This window comes from Lepisma saccharinum, chromosome 1, assembly GCF_977018435.1.
Source record: "Lepisma saccharinum chromosome 1, izLepSacc3.1, whole genome shotgun sequence".
Taxonomy (NCBI): domain Eukaryota; kingdom Metazoa; phylum Arthropoda; class Insecta; order Zygentoma; family Lepismatidae; genus Lepisma; species Lepisma saccharinum.
This window is the reverse complement of record NC_139229.1, coordinates 47,160,279-47,182,488: the sequence shown is the minus strand read 5'-3', so window position 1 is coordinate 47,182,488 and position 22,210 is coordinate 47,160,279. Positions and strand designations below refer to the sequence as shown.

At 36.9% G+C, this 22,210-nt stretch overlaps 1 protein-coding gene and 1 pseudogene across 2 annotated transcripts in view; one reads left to right on the top strand and one right to left on the bottom strand.

Moving 5' to 3' along the window:
- The window catches only part of Dhc98D (Dynein heavy chain at 89D), a 519,777-nt gene that overhangs the window by 337,854 nt on the left and 159,713 nt on the right, over positions 1-22,210 (bottom strand). For both annotated transcript variants that reach the window (XM_083131330.1, XM_083131320.1), the window contains 5 exons: positions 17,379-17,540; positions 15,710-15,950; positions 10,072-10,220; positions 8,041-8,180; positions 3,255-3,450 (listed from right to left, as the gene is read on the bottom strand). In XM_083131330.1, the coding sequence (XP_082987456.1) occupies positions 3,255-3,450; positions 8,041-8,180; positions 10,072-10,220; positions 15,710-15,950; positions 17,379-17,540 (888 nt within the window). The remainder of the gene's footprint in view (positions 1-3,254; positions 3,451-8,040; positions 8,181-10,071; positions 10,221-15,709; positions 15,951-17,378; positions 17,541-22,210) is intronic.
- Positions 20,533-22,000, top strand: LOC145979418 (26S proteasome non-ATPase regulatory subunit 11 pseudogene; annotated as a pseudogene).

Sequence of the window (22,210 nt, the reverse complement as noted above, 5' to 3'; positions counted from 1 at the left end):
TATTACAACGTATTATGCAAGTTGTTTAATCCTGCTAATGAAGTAAAATTAATTACCATTATACACTTTTTAAATTAGATATTTGTAGGATTTCGGGGAGGGGGGTTTCAGCCCCCCCCCCGAGTCCTCCACCTGACTACGTGCCTGAGATGTTTTTTTCGTTTTATGTTTAATTCGTTCATCTTCATCACTATTAATCTAAAGAGGCGGAATATAGCAACTTTAATTAATTAATTAATTAATATATATATATATATATATATATATATATATATATATATATATATATATATTCTTTCGCCTGGCTTGTCGAAAACTGTGAGTGGGGGGGGGGGTAGGTTGGTTGGGAAAAGGTGGTGGTGAGGGTGAGGATAGGGGATGAGGGGCGTTACTGGGTTGCCTTCTTCAGGCCTGGAGGTGTGGTTGCATTCATGGTCGATATGTAGGCCCTCCCCCATCTTCTACGTATTGAGGTGTTGGTGGATTGGGGCAAATAGTGGACGATCGCTACCTGGAAGCAGTCATTAAAAGGAATATTGTGGTGATTGGTGTGAATGGCAACAGCAAAGTCCAGGTTTTGGGTAGAGGAGCGGTGATTGTTGATGCGGAGGTTCAGGGCTGTGGATGTTTCCCCCAGGTAGAAGCTCCCACAGATGTTGCACGTGAGGATATAAATTAGGTTAGAGCTGTTGCAGGTTCCTTTGGGGTAGAGGGTGAATTTACCGGTGGCAGTGTGGATCTGGAGGGTGCGGGAAGTGACAAATATGGGGCAGGTTTTGCACCTTGGGCGGTTGCATTTGTGGGCAGGTGCGAGTTGATTGTGAGTAGGTGGATTGTGGAGAAACCAGGATGTTTTGGAGATTGGGAGGGCGTTTGAAGACAACTCTGGGCTTGTCGGGGAAGATATTTCTGGTGTCAGGATCACTGTGCAGGATGGGAAGGAGGGAACGTAGTGTGTGTCTGATTTTGTTGAGACCAAAATGAGTGCAATAGGCCAAAAAGTCGTGACTGCGTAGCAGTTAAATGACAAGCATGTACATGTACCTCTCCAAGAATCATTAAAATGAAACAAAAAAATTACAAACCACAAAATTTTTATTCAGAATCAACCATATCGAGTAGCCGTACATCTTTTTCAAAATAGGCACCATTGGCAGCTAAGCAAGCATCTATATGCTCCTGCCACTTTGTGAATGTCTTTGAAAATTAATCGTCAGGTAGTGAACTGAAGAAAACTTGCGATGCAGTGATCACTTCTTTGTTCGTCATGAAATGACAACCACGTAAAGTGGCCTTTAAAAGTGAAAATAGCCAAAAGTCGCAGGGTGCAAGGTCCAGGCTGTATGTTGGATGCGGGAAAATTTATATTTTTCTCTTTGTCACGTAATCCTGAAAATCCCGCGCGGTATGCGAGCATGCGTTATCGTGGTGCAATATGAAGGAGCTCTTCAAATGCGGCCTCTTTTTTGCTACATGCTGGTGCAGAGTCTCAATGACTCCTTGGTAATACTGTGGCTCTACTCAGTCTGTCTTGATCGGAATATGCCTGTTGAAACATTGCATATGTTTTCGCAGCACTTTTCCCTAAACGCCAACAAAATTTTATGGCATGTCGCTGTTCATCTTGAATACTCATTGCGAAAAGCACTGTTATACACAAAAACCTGGAGGGGTAAACGAAACACGTTCCACATAAATCAACACAGCTGCTCACCTAATGTGGTTTCGCAACTTGTGACAACTTGCTACGGAAACAGAATGAGTCATCTTACACAACACGACTAGTGCCAAAACCATAGGCAGTGTTGCCAAGCCAGGAAAAAATCTGTCTCACCTTCTCTGCGACAGCCTTTGTAAATTGTAATTTCATAGCAAGGGTGTTTGTATTGAAATTCAAAAAATACAAAAATAATCCTTTGTCATCTCTGATCAGGCAAATTAAAAACTGGTTGAACATCATCACAATAATGTTGAAATGTGTAACAGACCCACTTATAATGCACAAGCCACAAGCAACACATGCACATGTGGCCAATCAAAATTACATAAAGACATGTTTCTCTCAGACCAATATAAAATTACTTTAAAAACTTAATAATTTAATTAATTATTTTTATATTTAAAAACTTCATTTGAGCAGTGGTGGTCTAGTCGGTAAGGCATCTGACTGCCACATGGGCGACCTGATTGATTCCTCGGGTGGATGATCGAAGGTTGGAATTTTGTATTCCTTGTTCCCACATAAAGTGGCTCTGGGGCTCACCCAGCCTCAAATCAATAGGTACCTGGGAAGGGGGGGTGAAGGCAGCTGGAGCATGGTGCTGATCGCATCACCTCCAAAATGGCCAAGATCAAAAATGTGTGAGGTCCTCCTACCCCTACATCCCTAAATATGCCTTCATGGCATAGTTAAAACCAGAATTTCAATTCTATATTAAAAACAGGTAAGAACTCAAGACCATTATAAATAAATTATCCACAAGTAAAAATACAAAATTAGCTAGTCTGATTTTCAAAGACTTATTTCCAACTATTTCCCTTCATATTATGCTTATAGAAAGGGAAAAAAAACAATTCTTAAAAACCTCACACATCTGATACACTAACAAGAGCTTGAACAAGGTTTACAAATTATGCTAAATTTAGAATGTTATTCATTTAAAGATAAATACTCGCAAAAACAGGCAGTTCTAGTGATGGATATCCTTTATCCCCTTTTTAGCTAACCTAACAATGCAATTCTCTGAACAACAAACAGTGTATAAACTCAATTAGATTTTGTTTGACCATACTGAATTTTGAAATGGATGTATTTGGGTAAAATTTCAATTATTTTCTTCTTTTTCATCTTAACGATGCTTGTTCACTTCACACAAAAGCATGGCCCTTTCCCTTGAAAATAAAATCCACTTCAACTCTTTATGATAAGTAGTTGCCCTTCTATGACCTTTCTATTTTGTGCATCTCTGTACATTTGAAAAGCATGCACCTGAAAAAAAACCATCCACTAAAGGTTAATGTATAGCAGACAGCGAAGAAAATAATAGACAAACTATTCATAACAATGTGTATTTATCCAGAAACCAGAGTTCTTTCCAACAAAACAAACCACAAACTGTGCTCCAGCATCAGTAGATTGTATACCTTCGAAATAAATGGAATATAAAAGGAATATCTAGTATTGTATTTTTAAGCAACTGTACATACTATCACAATCATACTTAATGTAAATGCCTATGAGGAAGTTAACCTACCTTGCGAAATATCTTATCAATTTCATCAAATTTCTTAGCTTCCTCTGGTAACTGAGCTCTGATGTCCCCTCCAATGAAAATGCTCTCGAGATACATCCACTTTCTCTGAACTGTAAGCCATTCTTGAAGAACATCATAAATTGTTGAGAGCGTTTTCTCCAACATTTGTATGGTAGATAAAAATGGACCAACAAATCTAATGAAAAACAGCATTCACTTAATATAACATACAAGGAAAAAATATTAAAACTGGACATCATTTACTTAACAAACCTAGGGCTTATGTTGTTGATTTGGTGGTTTAAGTTCACTTTATGTACAGTGAGGCTAATTGGGACTGGACCTACAGTTTAAAGTGGGATCCACACCACTTGTGCCTCCACCGAGTATCAAACCGTGGACCCCTTGATTGCAAGGCGACGCTACCACTTCACCATCGAGGAGGCCCCTACGGCTTATGAATATATATATATATATATATATATATATATATATATATATATATATATATGGATGTGTGTGTGTGGGTGTGAATATTTGTTTGTTCCGGCATAACTCTCGAACGCCTGGAGCAATTTCAACCAAACTTGGTACACGTATCACTTGCAATCTGGAAATAATATTTTGGGTAAGACACCCCTGGCACCCCTAGGGGTGGAGTGGGAATGGGTGACATGTAAAAATAATCGAGAACCACCGATATTAAATTCCGCACAGACATCTGTGGCTCGATGCAATCCACACAATGATAGTGTTTCTTGGGTTGTCTAACATTTAGGCTGTGTTGCAAATGGAATCCATAGTTTTCGTGACACTCCCAATGCGGTTCAACTCCAAGTTCATCACCTATCGGCATGGGGGGTGAGAGGGAGTGAAAAATAAAATGCCACAAATGACCTAGATTAGTATTGAATCCATAGTTTTCGGAGTTGCTAAGCTAATTCGTGACATTCACGATCACATTTAAAATTGTTACATTTTACACTATAGTTAGAATTCATTATTTTCCTGTGTCATACAAGACTGGGATAAATAAATACCCAGGCAATGCCAGGTAATCAGCTAGTAAAATATAAAAAAAGATAAAAATGAAAAAAAATTGCACTAATTTGCTGGCTGCTTATATGTATCAGTAATTTTACCCATAAACCAATACACCAATATGATTATATTAGCTGATATCGAAAGAAAATGGCTGATTTGTGCACTCTCAAATACTCACTATTTATAGAATTTATTGGAAATTTTTAAATTGATGTCGTAATTATCAGATGATACCAATAAAGTACGTGCAATAATGAGAATGATGGATGATGTAATGAAATTGATGATGGGACCGTTACAAAAAAATATTCATTCTCAGGACAAATGAGAACCTTTGGTGGAAAAATCATGATCGACCAATAAGCTTGCTTGTTCATTGAGCTGATGGACCACAGTGTGATAATTACACATTGCTACATAGAGGGGCACTAACATACCGTATTTACGTATGACACATTTTTCCAAAATTTTTGCCCCCAAAGCTGGGGTGCATATAATACAGTGGAACCCCGAATTTATGATCCTCGATTTTTACATTTTCCCGCATTATACATTCAATCTTGATGGTCCCAACATAGCAAAAAGGTACAAAATTTTCCTCGATTTTACATATTCCCACATTTTAAGTTTTTTCAGTGTGGTCCCCTGAAAAACGTAAAATCGAGGTTTTACATATGGAATAATTCACAGTCAACATGTAACAATGCATGTTTTTACTATGTTGCTACATATAACATGTACATATTAACGATGCAAATACAAATTACCAAGTTAGGTTTCTTTAGGAAAATAAATAAATAAAAAAGCATAAATAAAAGTGAAATGGCTGTTTCACATTATTGTTTTTACTTTGTATCAGAATGTTTTGCGACAAAGAGAAAAGCAGAGCCATTCTGGCAGAATTCAAGCACACACCTCTTGTAACACGGGATGCATATCAGATGTATTTGGCACAGGAGAAATAACGGAAAATAACTTCCTCAAAAATTGCTTCCGCATTAGAAACTGTGGTGAACAGCTGCTAGCAAGTCCTGATAACTGTGTATAACATGTACATATCAACAGGCATAAATACAAACTATACCCGTGGGTTTTTCAATGTTCGCAGTAAATTACGAGGGCCACTATTTATATTTTGAGCCTTGGCAACACTGATTGAAGTTAGGCGCGATTTGATGTTTGCACGGAATCGTCTGGCATTATTGACCATAACGTACTTCAAATGTTTTGTCAATAGCTTCATTTGTGTTGTTTATGTTGCCTTGGAGATTGCGCGACAACAATAAAATGGAATTAACTCGTGAACATTTTCGTGCGATAGTTTTTTACGATTTTCGACGTGGATTATCAAGACAAGAGTGCATCGATCAACTTACTTCCACATTTGGCGATGAAGCCCCATCCTTTGCCACTGTGAAACGCTGGCATAACAAATTTAATCGTGGCTGCCATTCGCTCACCGACGAGATTCGCGAAGGTCGTCCAAAATCAGTTGTTGTTCAAGAAAACATTGATGCTGTGCAAAACCTAATACTGCAAGATTGAGGCAACCATAGGCATCAGTTCCACCAGCATATATAAAATATTACATGATCATTTAGCTGTGGGAAAGGTATGTTCTCGTTGGATCCCACACAATTTGACAAAAACTCAAAAAGACGCTCGAGTCAATTGGTGCAAATAAATGCTCAATAAATACAATTTATTATTATTATTATTTGGTGCTTCAAAAGACGTATATAAGATTGTAACAGGTGACAAATCATGGATATATGCATATGAGCCGGAACGTAAACAGCAGTCGACTGTATGGGTGTTTCAAGATGAACCCAATCCAACAAAAGTTGTTCGCGCTCGAAGCACATCCAAACAAATGGTCGCCTGTTTTTTCGGGAAAACTGGTCATGTGGCAACTGTGCCTTTAGAGGAATGTAGAACGGTCAACTCTGAATGGTACACAACAATTTGTTTCAACAATTTGTTTCCCAGAGGTCTTCGGTCAAATACGGAAAACAAACAAACGCCGTCGGATCATTCTTCATCAAGACAATGCCAGCTGTCACACATCTCGTCTAACAACCGACTTTATGAACAGTCAAAAAATCGAATTGATGGGTCATCCGCCGTACAGTCCTGATTTGGTACCCAATGACTTCTTCTTGTTCCCGAATGTCAAGAATAAATTGCGTGGACAACGATTTTCGTCGGCGGAAGACGCCGTTGATGCATTCAAAAACCATATTATGGAGGTGTCTCAAGAAGATTGGAAAAACTGCTTTGACAAATGGTTCGAACGAATGCAAAAGTGTATTGACCATAAAGGAGAATACTTCGAAAAACAATAAAGCAGTTTTCAATGCCAAATTCCTGTTTTTTCATTGTTAGGCTCAAAATATAAATAGTGACCCTCGTATCATAACTAATTTCGATAAAAATTGCTTCCAAGGTGTAAAACTTTTACTATTAGGTGTTTCTACTTTCCATCTTTATAATTTCGTGCAAATAGGCTAGGTTAGGCAGCCATGTTGGATTTATTTAGCAGCAATAAATAAAAAAGACATGTAAAAGTGAAACGGCTGTTTCCCATGATTTTTCACCTTCTATCAGAACGTTGTGCAACATCAAGAAAAGCACTCCCGACACACACAAGGAATATCATCAGTATTTTTCGCACAAGAAATAATGGTAAATAACTTCCCAGGCACTTCAAATCCAGAACGTAATTATATAACTGCTTTTCCACTTCTGGATATTTGCAATGCTTCCCATGGAAATCCACTTCTTGGATGGAGCTGCCGTCAGTGTGTCTTGCTTCTGCCAGTCTCTTACAGTTGCTTCAACGTCAAATTTTCTAGCTGCAGCCCTGTTGCCATTTTACTATGCATACCACAGAACTTGCAATTTGAAAACAGCAGAATAACTCACTCTCTTTCACATCTTGATATCAATTTCATCGACTACAGAATAAACATGGTTATTACAGAAGTGAAAGCTTTGGGATGCTAAATGTAGCAGAGGAAGAGAAAGGGAGGTGGCATGGGTTGGTGATTCATTGTAAACACAAGACAATATTCTCGTTTTGGCCCACATAGCAACAGGTGGCTTACTAAATAGGCATGATGTTTGCTGTTGATCCACATAGCAACAGTTTTAGGACCTACAACTAAGAAAGTCATTTGTTGAACCTAAATTGTGCTGCATCTTATGTACGAGATGTAATATTTTGTTGCTTTTCCCTATCAAAAACCATGTTACACATGTAAATATGGATATCCACTTTTGTCTTACATGGCAAAGGTCAATCAACAGGTTCTTGTTTGTGGAAAATGGAGGATATTGTTTTGCTGTTAATACCTTCAGTACATGATGGTCAAGTTATTTGGGACGAAAACTTAGAATCTCCACCACAGCATCTAGTCACATTTTCTGCTTCATAAAAGTATATTATTCTTACAATACAATAGCTTTTCATGATTACCTATGTTTAGAGATTCCAACAGTCTATTATATGCAGGAATTCTGGTATCTATTGATATGAATTGCTTTAGTTCTTAGAATTATGTGAGCAGTGGCAAGACTAGGGGATGTTGATGTGTCATGAAAAACACACACACATAAACACACAGAGAGTGAGAGAATATTATACCATTTTTAGGGTACGGTACTTTTTACAATTCTTAGTGCATATGTTGGCTGTTTTAGTGCATATTGGTCCTTTTAATGCATACTATTGATTACTTACTGTGATCCACTCATACTTTGTAAGTTCATAGTATTATCTTCTATTGCCTGCATAATCTCATCTACTGCTCCTATGGTATGGCCCCTTACTTCTGTACCTTTAATATACTTATTAACAGTCAGCTGCATGTTGTTCCATGTCTGTAATAATCAAAAATGTTGTATTTAATCAAAAATATCTGTGAATATAAACTGAGTTTATAAAATTATGAAATTTCTCCTATGAATCTGTTTAGATTCACCTTTAAAAATTAAAAATTGTTTCCTAGTTTGACAAATAACTTCATTCAAAACTGACTCAAAAGTTTATACTTCAATTCACACAATATTTTTTCGAATTATTCTCAAGCTTGAACAGTGCCATAGTGATAAAACTCTTGCCTTGTACTCAAGGGTTCACAGATTCGAAACTCATGGTGGAACACTAAATAATGCTTCGCATTACATTTTCAACTGTACGTTCAGTTATGATTAAGCCTCATCTAGTTCGCTGCACGTTTAGACTCTCTTTGCACTCACATGTCTAGTTAGCTACAAAGTGCAACACTGAGTCATCTACTCAGTTGATTTGGTACTACACCGTTTTCCACAAAAGCAATGTTGAGTTGAGTTTTTGTTTTAAGTCTACTTTATGCACAGAAAGGCTAATTGGGACTGAATTTACAGTTTAAAGTGGGATACGGACCATTATGGTGCTTCCACTGGAAATAAAACCCGGGACCCCTTGATTACAAGGCAATGACGTTACCACTGTGCCATCGAGGAGGCCAAAGGCAATGTTAATTTTACTTCTATTCTTCAAAACAATTGAGGTAGATTCTTTGTAGTGTTGTGTTAGAGTGATTTTGCAAAATTAGACTAAACAATGTTAAAAACAAATTATGATATGTGAGACAGAAAGTTATTTCTTTCAATGTATTTCCCCTTCAGTCCAGCATCCTCATTTGAGAACACTTAATTTTACTGTTACAGAAAATTTCAAAATTGGATTATATCAGAGAGAAAGAACAACTCAATCATATTCTATACTGACCTTTGTAATCTCAGCTTGTATTTACACTTAATAGGTTTTAAATTGCACATTTAAAATTTAATAAATACTTGGTTGCAAATTGACTTCATGCCATATTCAGTTCAAATTATTAATTATATAATAATATTGTTGTAGTCATGAAAACATAAATAGATTTGTAAATAATAGTCAAATTAATATAACAGAGCAAAAATGAATGGAAAAATGAAGAAGGTAATGTGTCAAAAAAAATTATGGTGATGGGTTAAAATTCCAATGTAATTCTTGAATTTTGGTAAATTGATGCATAATTACAGTGGAATGTTAACATATTACACTGGATCCTCAATTTTACATTCTTCACGGAACCAAGCTGAAAAAACTTATAATGTGGGAAAATTTTGTAACAGTTTGCTATGCTGGGACCATCAAGATTGAATGTAGAATGCAGGAAAATGTAAAGTTAAGGAAGGTAAAATCGGGTTTCCACTGTAATATTAATCAATATTCTGAGGAAGCTTTAACTGTTACAATTTTTAAGCATCTGTGTCAGTGAGAATCAGGAAGAGTATTAGCACTTGTTTCCATATCAGTTCAAGGTGGTGTTGGCTCAGTCCTAACTAAAAGTGTTAAGAGTAAGTTATTTCTCTTGTAGTCTAAGGTTGTTATAAACATTAAAAAAAAACAGTTTTTTTTTTAGTGTGACGTTTCAGGAGAACACATGCTCCCTTCATCACACATTTATTTTATTTTTAGTTTGATTAAAGATACAGCTTTAACAATGTAACAGTGACAAAATCCAGTGTATAACTGATTATTTTTTGTTAAAAAAATTTAACCATTGTTATAACTGTATATTTAATCAAACTAAAAATAAATGTCTGATGAAGGGAGCGTGTGTTCTCCTGAAATGTCACAACAAAAAACTGTGTTTTATATGCTTGTAATAGACCACAAGAGAAACAATCCTACAATGCAAGCAATGCGTACATACAAGAAAAATTAAGAGTAAGTGCTTACATCATTAATTTCCTTCACTCCTTTCTCTATACTTAATTCCTTCACAGCACAGGCAATTATGTCTTGAATAATTTCTTGATAATTGTGCAATTCCATTGCAAACATGTTTTCCAAAGTAAATCTTTCAGCTGACATGTCAAATTCCTTTCCTGAAAAGGAAATAATAATTTAAAGATTCAATGCACAGCATAGGTGAAAAATTTACCAACAAATATGGATTGACTGGTATGAAATTTTGGTCGGTACCAATAAAGTGCCAATATAAAATTTATCGATACTGATAACCGATATACTACCAATCCGATATAAAATACCAAATGGTCCTAGAGGAATCTGAATGGCATTTTGGCCTCCTTAATAAGTGTGTAACTGCAATGCAAAAGATTATAAGATATTTATATTATATATCAGATTGGAAAAATTATTGGTAGGGACATGCATATTTAGTTTTTAACTAAAACACGAAATGTGAGGTAACAACACATTCTAATGTTAATGTTTCTGGAAGGTGCGAGGTGCATTTTCCCACCTGTTTCATCACGAAATGATGCAAAATGCGAAATAGACTCTAAAACATGAAATTTAGAGTATATTTACCGACGCCACACTTTCTGAAGTTTAAATTATCCTCTGAGTTATGCAATTCATGGAAAATTGATTAATTCTGCTGTAAATATTTGAGAAGCAGGAATAAATTTAATAGTCTGGTAACTACTTAAATGTGCTATCAGAAGGGTTGTGTTTATTATTGTAATAAGTGCAGTTTCTAAATCAAATTTTGGATTATGTTCACAATTTTAAAACCAAATGTCATTTTATATACTGCTTTTGATCCATTTTCTCACTGCTATAACACCGAAATTCTATTTTATTTACCACTTTTGGACCCGATATTGACTCTGTTTTTGTATTGAATTTTTTCTTTTTTAATTACGAAAAATATGTGCATCTAATTATCAGTAATTTTATTGACAAACTGATACACTGATATGGCTATATCAGCCAATTCCGATAGAGTGCTGATTAATCTGTCCAATCCATACTAACAACAGAACTCCTTCATATCCCATCTGTAACACATGAACTCTCAAAATTGTTGGCTATTATGGTTGCTCTGGAAATTACCAGTAAAATGTCTTATGATCACATTGTTACTATCAAGCTAGTTCCTAATTTATTTGTGATTCCTTCCGCACTTCTACAGTTGTAACCCTTCCCCCATGCCACTTGCAATCTAACAAGAGATGTGGAGAAAAATGATATGTTCCCCAAAAGGCAAAAAAAAAAATATGTCAGAGATGTCTCATAATGTTCTTCCTCGGTCAAAACCTAAACCACACTAGTATTTATGGGTTCTTCATGTTGTAAAGAAAACAGAATACATTGGCAACTATTTTTTTCATCCGTGAGAATGCAGCACAGGCACGAAAATCCAAAATACACAAATGGAAGGGGGCAGTGTATGGCACCGTGGAATGTATAAACAATGCAGATCATGTGTCCCAAGTGTAGGATAGGCAAGCGAGCAAATATTCTTAAAGATAGCATCGTGCCAGATGTGTTTACAAGTCAGAAAACATATTTTAGGGATAATCAAATGAAAACGGAACAGGAGCTACAGAATGAAATCAAGAAGGTTCATTTCAAACGTAATCTCCAAAGTTACACAAGCACTTGTCACACTGTTTCACCAAGCGGTGAATACCCTGCTCATATATTCCCTTTGGGTGAGATTGGAACCACTTGCAAACATTGTCCATGACTTCATTGTTCGAGTGGAAGTGCCGATCCTTCCATGCCTTTTTCAAGGGATCAAAGATATGGAAGTCGCATGGCGATAGATCAAGGCTATACTGTGGGTCTTCCAACACTGTCCACCCACGTGTTCTTTGTAACAGCTGGCATATGTGGCTGTGCATTGTCATGCAGCGAAACTACCCCAGAGGACAACAGGCCAGGCCATTGGCCTTGATTGATGCTCGGACGATATTGCTGCCCGACTGAATATGCATATCACGTGCTCATGTGTGACTATATAGGGCAAGTCCATTATGCAATAGGGGTTTCCTTCCTTAACTTCCGCTCTACCTCTACACAGGGTTGTCGCCACACACATACATAAATATAACCCAATACATCCACTGTTCCGTTTTCATTTGATCCACTCTCATATTAGCCTTGCAAGAACATAAGAGGCACGTGTTTCCACCAGCTACCTGCGGCATTCTCTGGCATTTCTCCTCCTGAAAAATGGCTATTTTGATACGTGTGTTCATGCCAGACAATGGCGGTTGACTCAACAATTAATTACCACTGCCCTCTGTACCATAACCATTCATCACAGTGTCATTTAGTGATGTTCACATACTATGGGTGCCACGTTCTCCAAGTCATACGATCATATTGTGGTACCACCGTTTAACTTTAAGAAAAAAAATATAGCCTTGACTTATGCCACAGCCCTCACATTACTATCTTTTTTAGTATTAGAAAAATTGTGGTACATAAACGGTAGTGACTTGCCAGATGATGGCAAGTGGCACAATTTTTCCACTCAGTGCAAGCATTAAAACAGCAGGAATAACTTGTATGGAAATTATACTCAAGAATTTAGTACTAAAATAGTAAAAAATAGCACATTTGAGTTTAGAAATTGTTTGATATATTTGATTCCTCAATCTACATATTTATCCAGAACGTAATGCCTTTTTAAAAATTGTACATACTCATTACTTCTTTGCTTGCAACATTACTATGCTAAGCTTACTCATACAGTAATTATGTAAGTTACATTCTCTCTTCCTGGGTTAGTGTAATTCAAGGTGGGCCATAAGTCAACAGAGCATACCTTTAGCATGTGAAAGTGGCATTTATTGATTTCCTGGTATTATGTACATTACCTATGGGTGATTTCTTTCACCTATGTGTGAAAAATTGTTTCACATAAATGTACACCATGCATGAGCTCTTGCCACAACATTCATCATTACACGTGTCAATGTTGCCGATGTTATGGCTTGGATATCTGCATGGATGTTCTCCTCGAGCTGCTGAATTGTCTGGGGGTTGTCAACACACACCCGTTCTTTGAGGTATCCCATAGAAAAATGTCTGCTGCTGACAAATTTGGTGAACGTAGTGGCCAATGAATGTCTGCATTATTCGATAACTGAAAATGGTCCGAAGGAGTGCCATCGTCTCCCTGGCTGTGTGCACTGTGGCTCCATCTTGCTAAATGGTGAGTGGTGGTCAAAAAAGTTCTCCATGTATCTATTTGTAGATAACAAATAAATTAGATATTCCCACAATTAACATGGTCATTATCCAGTGTTGCAACACCTTCATGAATTATAGCCCTCCCTGTATATGCAAATTCACCAAATTGTACTGCATACCTTGTACTTACAATATACAGGGTAATTTAAATTATTCATTGGGTTTGAAAGGACTGCATTAAAAAATATATAATACATACAATAAAGAATGATACATGAAAATAAACAGAAACTGTCCAAGTTTCAGACATACTTTCACAAATGTTCAATGTGGCTTCCTTTCATCACACGACACACATCTATGTGAGAGTCTAGTTTGCCCCACATGCGCTCTAGCATATCCCTACTAATGGTCGTAAATGCAGCTGTAATGCGATCCTGCAGCTCAACCAAAGTTGTTGGTAGTGGTGGCACATACACTGGATCTTTCACATGCCCCCAAAGGAAAAAAATCACAAACCATATTCAGCACATCACCCAATCCAACGGCATGAGAGTTCTTCGTTCAGGTAGTGACGCACCTCAGTGTGCCAATGAGGTGGTGCCCCATCAAGTTGGAATACAAACAATGAGGTGTGCCCCATCAAGTTGGAATACAAAGTTATTGGAATCCTCTTTCACTTGTGGAAACAACCACAACTGCAGCATATCGAGGAATGACATACCCGTCACAGCGTTCTCTGCGTAGAAAGGGACCGTACACCTTTGATTTAGACACTGCAGCAAACACATTCACTTTTAGGGAATCTCGTTCATGTTGCACTTTAGCATGTGGTTCTTCAGTACCCCAGATATGAACATTATGGTGATTAACATTGCCACTCAAATGGAATGTCACCTCGTCACTAATCAGCATAAGCTCAAGAAAACCATCGTCCTTCATAGAGTCCTGCATGGAATTACAAAATTCATATAATTTGACGAGGTCATCTGGTTGTAACATTTGCAATAACTGTATGTAGTACGGTTTCAGTCGCAATCGGGTTCGCAAAATCTTCCAGACAGTTGGCTGCGGAATATTAAGTTCCCGACTGGTGCTGTATGTTGACTTCTGTGGGCTGCGCACAAAATTTGCCCTAACTCGCTCCACTGTTTCATTAGAAACACTTGCACATTCTGTGCTTTTACCCCTACACAGGCAACCAGTTTCCTTAAACTGGCTGTGCAGTTGCGAATTGTCTCCAGAATGCATGATGTACTGTAACAATGGAAAACACTTCTCATATTCCAAAACACAGAATGCTTTCTGCTGCATAGATGCCATTTTGGAAACTAGGTTTGTGTTGTCATCTGTCGGCAGGTGCCAAGGTTACAAATATGAGAAATTTTCAGATGTGTTCTTTAAGACAGCAGAAGAAGTGGTCTCAGTGCATCGTGAAAAAGTATAAATAGTGAAAACACTGTTCATCAACAGGGTGATAGATGTTTATTGAAAGGAAGCAAGTCAAATCCAGTTTCTACTTAAATAATGGACTGAGGTCTGAACTTGAGAATAATGTCAAGGTATCTTTAATTCCATTTGAATTTTATGATTTGTTAAATAATAATAATATAATAAAAGGTAAAATATGAATTTTTATGACTGAAGGGCAATATATAAAATCTTACTCCCCACAGTGCTCGAAGTGGAAATTAGTAGCTTGGGGGGGGGGGATTGCTTTGCACAATTCAGGGGAAGGTGTGGAGATGCTAGCATGGATCAACATGGACAAAATGCAGTAAGTGGGGGGATGCCTATGCATATTATGCTAATGGGGAGATGAGAATTTTCTTAACTGGGGTGAAAACATTCCTCATGTTCCCCCACTTTGAGCACTTGTGCCTCACCCTCAGAAAAAAATTCTGCAGGTGGCCTTGCAGGTGATCCTGGAGGCAAAGACCACTAGTAGGGAGATTTCAGACCGAAGTGTCACATGTCACTTGGAAACAAACCTTCAGATAAAAATGAAACCATTCATACTGAAGTGACACTACAAGGTCACTCACACTGCGCCAATGTCTGTCTTTCTATAAACTGGAGGCTTCTGCCTCCTTCAAACACCCTTAAGTTTATAATGGATGCAGTAAAGGCAGTTTAAGTATTACCTATGAGAAATTTCGAGTTTCCACGTTGCACAATTAGTTAGTTATGGAGCTCCAGACACCATACCCTTAGTGAGTGAAGGCAGTGAGCCTTCGAAATAAATCGGAAATAACTAACAAATTGTACAACTTTGAAACTCGAAATTTCACGGAGGAAACCCATAAGCTTGTTTGAGAGCTCACGAGTTCATAAATAAATGAACCAAAAGTACTGCATCTGAATATCAATCCAATCCAGTTTCCACCCAGAAAGACAAATATATATACATCAGAAATTTTACCTGTCCTTCTCATGAGTTCTTTCCAATGCCTTTCTCGGAGGGCTTCATTTTTCAATTCAACAAAGAGAGGAACTGAATTCTTAAAGTCCTTCATTTTAAGTTCCAACGACTGACCAACAGTCAGAGTTCTAACAGCTTTAGGCAATCTACGGAATTCCTTTAGAAAGATTTCCATTCCATCAATAAGAAGTTGCGGGTTTAAATTTGCCCACAATGTTTTAGCCCAAACATCTTGTGCAGCCTAGAAAGAAAAAGTACAGGCCTCCATGAAATAAAGAATCCGCTACTATTATTAATTAAGGTACTCACGTTTTCCGCAAAGCAGTTTTACATTATTTCCTATTAATTTTGGTAGCCACTGCCACCATCCTCGTTGGAATTTGTTGTGTTGTTGCTTGGCGCGTTTCTGTTGTTTTTTCCTGAATTGCTGCTAGGTGTGCTGCTGTCACCTGTATGTCTGCGTATGTCATCTGCTGTTCATCGGTGTTAATTACTGCAGTAACGGAAGCCAGGCGTGGTGAGCCTGACCACCACTATCTATGTTCAATTCAAGGTTGTAGTGCATGATGGTGTATGTTTCTTTGATTTTTGTGTCTATGAGAGTGTGTGCTTTGTATTTGACATGTATTTGCACATGTTGAACAACAACAGCCGGTATCTTGCAAGAAGTGACCACCAATAGCAAAACAAGAAAACCCAACCCAGTGCATGAAAAAATTAAGTCTGTTCTATCCGATTTTAGCAAGTGGCTTAACGCTAATGATTGCTGGTGCCTAAAATCGGACAAAACAAACCAACTTGTAATAATGCAAAAGGGCAACTACACAAAAAAGTTAATGGAAAAACTAAAACAGTGACTCCTACAGTACCATCGCAAAGGACCCCACAGACAGATACAGCAAGTATCATCGAAATGAGGCTGAAACTAGCAAAACATTACTAAAAAAAGTAGTTTGTCTTGAAGTATTGGGTCAGTGCATAAGTTCGTAGCATTTTGTTATGGGTTGGCAACACTGCGTTGCCAAGAGTTCCTTGTCTGTTGTTCCATTGTTATTGCTTAGTTTGTAGTCTTGAATTCGTGAAAACACAGTGTATTCTAATTCTGAGCACATTTTGTCTATTTTGCATACGAAACAAGATGGAGTGTCAAGTGGACAAAGTTGAACATTTTGGCACATTCTGCTCTTCAAGTTTAACCGAGGATCAAGTGCAGTAGTAAGAAGTCTTTCGTAATGAAGATTCTTGAAACTTGGCTAACTGATTTCTTCAACTCAAAAACAATTTGAGCTGTGTACGGGACTAATGCCATATACTGAAAACACAGCAGTTCTACAGGCAATGCATCGAACTCCTCCCAAACATTGGCAGATGGTATTGACAATGGATGCGACTACATTGCTGACTGAGCAAGTGTTGTTGTGACTGTGTATTGTTAGACTACAATAACAGTGTCTCATCTTACCATCTATGTAATGTGTTAATAAATTATTGTATTCCTGTTAACGTATGTTATAAAATGCTAGGAACTTATGCACCGACCCAATACTTCACACACTGTGAAAGTTTGTTGTTGTTGTACAGTGAAAGCCAGCATGCACATGTAAAGAGAGGGGGAGAAGGAATCATATAACATACCCAAAAAATGCATACAGTAATATAGCATACTTACTTTCTGTTTTTTGTAAAGCTTGTATATATCCTCCATTCCAGCCAAGTCTACAACAATTTTATCGAAAACACTATAATCAGTCAAAGGTAAATCAAACAGTACTTCTGCTTTTCCCAGTTCTTCTCTCTTAGCGTGCAGATCACCAATTTCTTTCTTGAATTCCTGTAAAAGATAGAAAAAAATGATAGTTGTGCAATTCAAGAACTGGATGATGCATACAATCGCAATACTTCAGTAAAGATCTTCACGCATCTAACTTCTACATAAAAATTTTCAGTGATCTGCTTCATAACTGATTGATTGCTTAAAATTATGAGTTCCAATAGCACCTAGGCTATTTACATCTGTTTCACAAGAAACCAAATAAAGGACCAAACTAATGAAAATATACTAGTCATCCCCCAACCTTACCCTTACCCAATTATAATTAATCTAATTAGAAGTGCATCCTTCTACAAAGGTTGGATAAGAAGTAATTGCGGCACTTCTATAATTGTAAAAGGAGTTTAGTACCAGAGGCAAAACTTCTTACATGTATATTGTAAGCTGTCAGTGTGTCCATTTCTGTTGATGTCCCAAAGTGGTTCTTTCATTCTGGCAAAGAGCTCGTAAATGCACATCAGGTGAGTATGGTGGATGTTCCAGTCCCCCTCCATCGCCAGTGTAAAGGAGATCCCCCACAGGGTTAGCAATGTGACTCCCTGCATTGTCATGGAGCATGATGGGATTCGTTTCCAACAAGTGCCATCGCCTTCTCCTGAGTGCCAGCTGAAAGTGGTGTCCAAAGGAATTGCAGCAGCATGCATCATTTACCGTCAGCCATTAAGGTACAGCATCGTGGAGTATGACCCCCATGGATGTGTGGAATTCTCCTACCTCTGTGGTTAAGTTACATGCAGTACATCAACGATCAACATGCAGCAGGAAAGCAAGGAACTGAACTGTGTGGTTGTCAACAGATAGCCATGAACAGATCCCTACCTTCATGGAACACTTTTACCCATAATGCCACTACATGATATGGCACTGCTGCATTGCCACATGATTCATGCAGTCCCCAGCAACATTCTTGTGCACATAACCTCATGCAACTTCAATATTAATTCAGGAGTGTTGTTCCAACATGTCATTACGGTGTTTCTATTTCACTTCAAGACACACCACAATGTGACTGAATCATAGACAACCATCAGTCTCTGCACTATCTCGTCCCACATTATGTTGTCAGTTCCACAAACCCTATGGTCATCTGACTCACTACTGTCATGTAACAGCAGTATGGCCACTACTTTTAATCTAACCTTTGTAATTTTTACCAACCAAATACAAATAATATAAATAATATTAATAGAACATATGACAATAAAAATAATACATTGTCATAACAACATATGAAAATAGTTAGGCTAAGTCCAAAGTTCCACATTTGTGCAATATTTATAATAATTTAGTCATATGATTACTCAAAATTTATTCATATAATGCAATTAAATGTCTGAAATTATTATTTAAATTAATTTTATTAAATATGATGTTTAAAAAAGCCAATTTGTATATAATGACAAAATTATCAAATTGTGCAATATGTTGAATTCATATTCATAACAGTTATTTTTGACTGACAAAATGAAAAACAAATATTTTAAATCATATGTGTTCTTTCAGACAAGAAAGATATGATACATTCAAATTTATAATTAAATTTATTGAAATGATGTACATTTGCATTGGCATCAAGGTTTATATACAAAGGTCAACTCTTTAAAATTGTTCAATGTATAATATGATGTCATACTTGGTATTTTGTATCAACACTCAAAAAATGGTAATTGTAATCATTAGATAAGTATATTGTGATATACATAGTAAAATAGCTGTAACAGAGCAAATATGTACATTTACTACACAAACATTCAAGCTGTTAAGCACTTATGGACAAAAATATAAAACAAAAACAATTGAAGATAACTCATACTAAAAAATCTGGCTTGAACTAGTTGCTCTAATACTAGTGGTCTGTGACTTTAAAAAAGGGATCTGAAGATGGAAAAAAGATAAGTACAGATTTAGCAATATGGAATGGTGATATATTTGTACAATAATTGTTGCTTTTAAAGCATTAAACTGGGCAATGTTATAATAACTTGGATGTTTAAGTTATATAGAAGCCTTTTATGACTCGAATTAACTTTGAATATGATATAATCTTATAAAGATTCGAAAGTTGTGGAATGACACTGATATGTATAATAGATGCCATGTTGAATTGGAAGCAGTGAATAGGTATCTGTTTTCATCTTCCTTAATGGGGCAGGCTTGTAAAGTTACAGTTCCTCAAATGAGTGCTTTGAGGAAGGTCGCATAGAGTGACACTTATATGTTCTACGTTTGGTGGTGATTTGATCAGATGATGAATTTCGAAAACTGAAGCTCAGAATTGTAGATACAAAGACTTGCTTTATCCTGGAAGGAGATAACAAAGATATATTTTTTTATGTATAGCATTGATATCTTATAAATGTTCTTGTAAACATATTCATAATTTGATGCTGTTGTAATTTTTGTTGTTTCTAGTTTTTATTTTTATTTTTATCAATATAATAATTATAAAGTTATCAGTATATGTAAATTTAAATTTCCTTTTCAATATAGCACCATAGCTACCTATTGTGCTGATACTGAGTTTGAATTATACTGACAAAGTCGTTATATATTTAAGATTATGAGACGTCAGGTGATTAGTTGAAAAGGTTCAAGCTTATAATAATCTTTGTATTGTTTTGCTTCTTGCTCTGGTTTCTGAGATTAGGTGTTTTTACCTTTAAATATGTCAGATCCAAAGGGTGATTTCTCCTTGGCAGATGTCATGGCTGCTCTCAATGCTATCAAGGATGGCCAAACAGATCTCAAAGCTAATCAGGAGGATCTCAAAGCTAATCAGCAGGATCTCAAAGCTAATCAGGAGGATCTCAAAGCTAATCAGAAGAAGCTCAAAGCTAATCAGGACAAGACTAATGCTCAATTGACAGAGATGAATGATATTATTAAAACTAGTATCTCAGAAGTCAGAGTGTTCAGAGATGAAATCAAAGCTACTTGTACAGAGCTTAGAGAAGAGATCAAAGATGAACTCGAGGTGGGCGAAAAGACAAAAATGGCGGCTATATGTGTGGAAAGAGCCCAGTTATTGTCAACCTCAGATAAGTTAGAGGAAATATATGATATGTCCAGGCTTCTGCAAGAACAGGGAGATGAAAGTGAAGAAGATGCAATTTGTGTCAAAGAACAAAGTATCTTGAAACTAGGAGAGACTTACAAGAAAGATGGCAAAGCAAAAGAACTGTCTGAACTTATTAAGCAGAGGAGACCCTTCCTCTGCACCATTAGTAAGGCGAAGGCAGCAAAATTGGTTCGTGCTCTGGTTGACATGTTCTTGGATCTGGAAGCCACCATTGGCAGTAAAGTTCAGTTGTGCAAGGAATGCATTGAGTGTACAAAACAAGATAAAAATACTATCCTCGGGCAGTATTTGGAAGCCTGCCTAATAGCTTTGTATTTTGACACTGGAATGTTTACTGAAGCTCTTCACTTAGGATCGACCTTATTAAGAGAACTGTATAAGTTTGATGACAAAATGTTATTGCTAGAGGTTCAACTTCTAGAAAGTAAAACTTACCATGCCTTGAGTAATCTTCCAAAAGCACGTGCAGCACTTACCTCAGCTCGGACTACAGCTAATTCAATATATTGCCCTCCAAAACTACAAGCATCGCTTGATATGCAGTCAGGCATTCTTCATGCTGCTGATGAGATAGACTTCAAAACAGCATACTCTTACTTCTATGAAGCATTTGAAGGCTACGATAGTGTGGAAAGCTCAAAGGCTTTGACTGCATTGAAATACATGCTGCTGTCTAAAATAATGTTAACACACCAGAAGATGTGCAGCAGATCATAAGCGGGAAACTGGCTCTGAAGTATGCCGGAAGTGCAATTGAAGCTATGAAGTGTGTTGCTCAAGCAAGTCTTAAGAGATCTCTGGTAGACTTTCAGGAGGCTGTGGATAAGTTTAAAGAAGAACTGGAAAATGATCCAATTGTTCGAGCACATTTAGACTTTATGACACAGTGTTGGAACAAAACCTTTGTCAAATCATCGAACCTTATTTTCGTGTTCAGGTGGATTATGTTTCAAAATGCATTAACATACCTGTAAACCAAGTAGAGAAGAAACTTTCACAAATGATTTTGGACAAGAAGTTTCACGGTATTCTAGACCAAGGTGAAGGGGTGTTTCCCCAAAGTGTTTCAAATGTCCAGTTGAAGGATACAATTAGGAAAGGCACCAAACTTAAATTGAAACAAATTAATAAGACTGTTTTCACCAATTGCCCAGGTGCAAGGAGAAAAGTAACAACTCATCCTAAACATGTTCGTAAAAGAACATTCAGGCAGAGATGTTTGAAATTATGGAGGAGAAAATTTCGTCTAGAAGCATTCCATGCTTACTCCTCACATATTTGTACTTTGACTATGATAGCATACTTGATCATGCATCGTACACATGTACGCAGAAGATGTCACGATGATGTCATGAAGTTAAAGTTAACTTCAAAGTTGTAATGTCGTAGACTTACATTTCAATCATTTGATTACTTACCTGTAATGTATCTTTTCAAAGGTATTGTTGCAGTGTGCAGACATGTCTTACTATATTTTATCAGATATGTGTCTGAAAATTACTTGATGTGTAAAGATTGTTACATACTTATAGTACTTATCATTTGTGATTAAGTTCAGAATTACAGTAATATGAACTATGAGTGTTGTAAC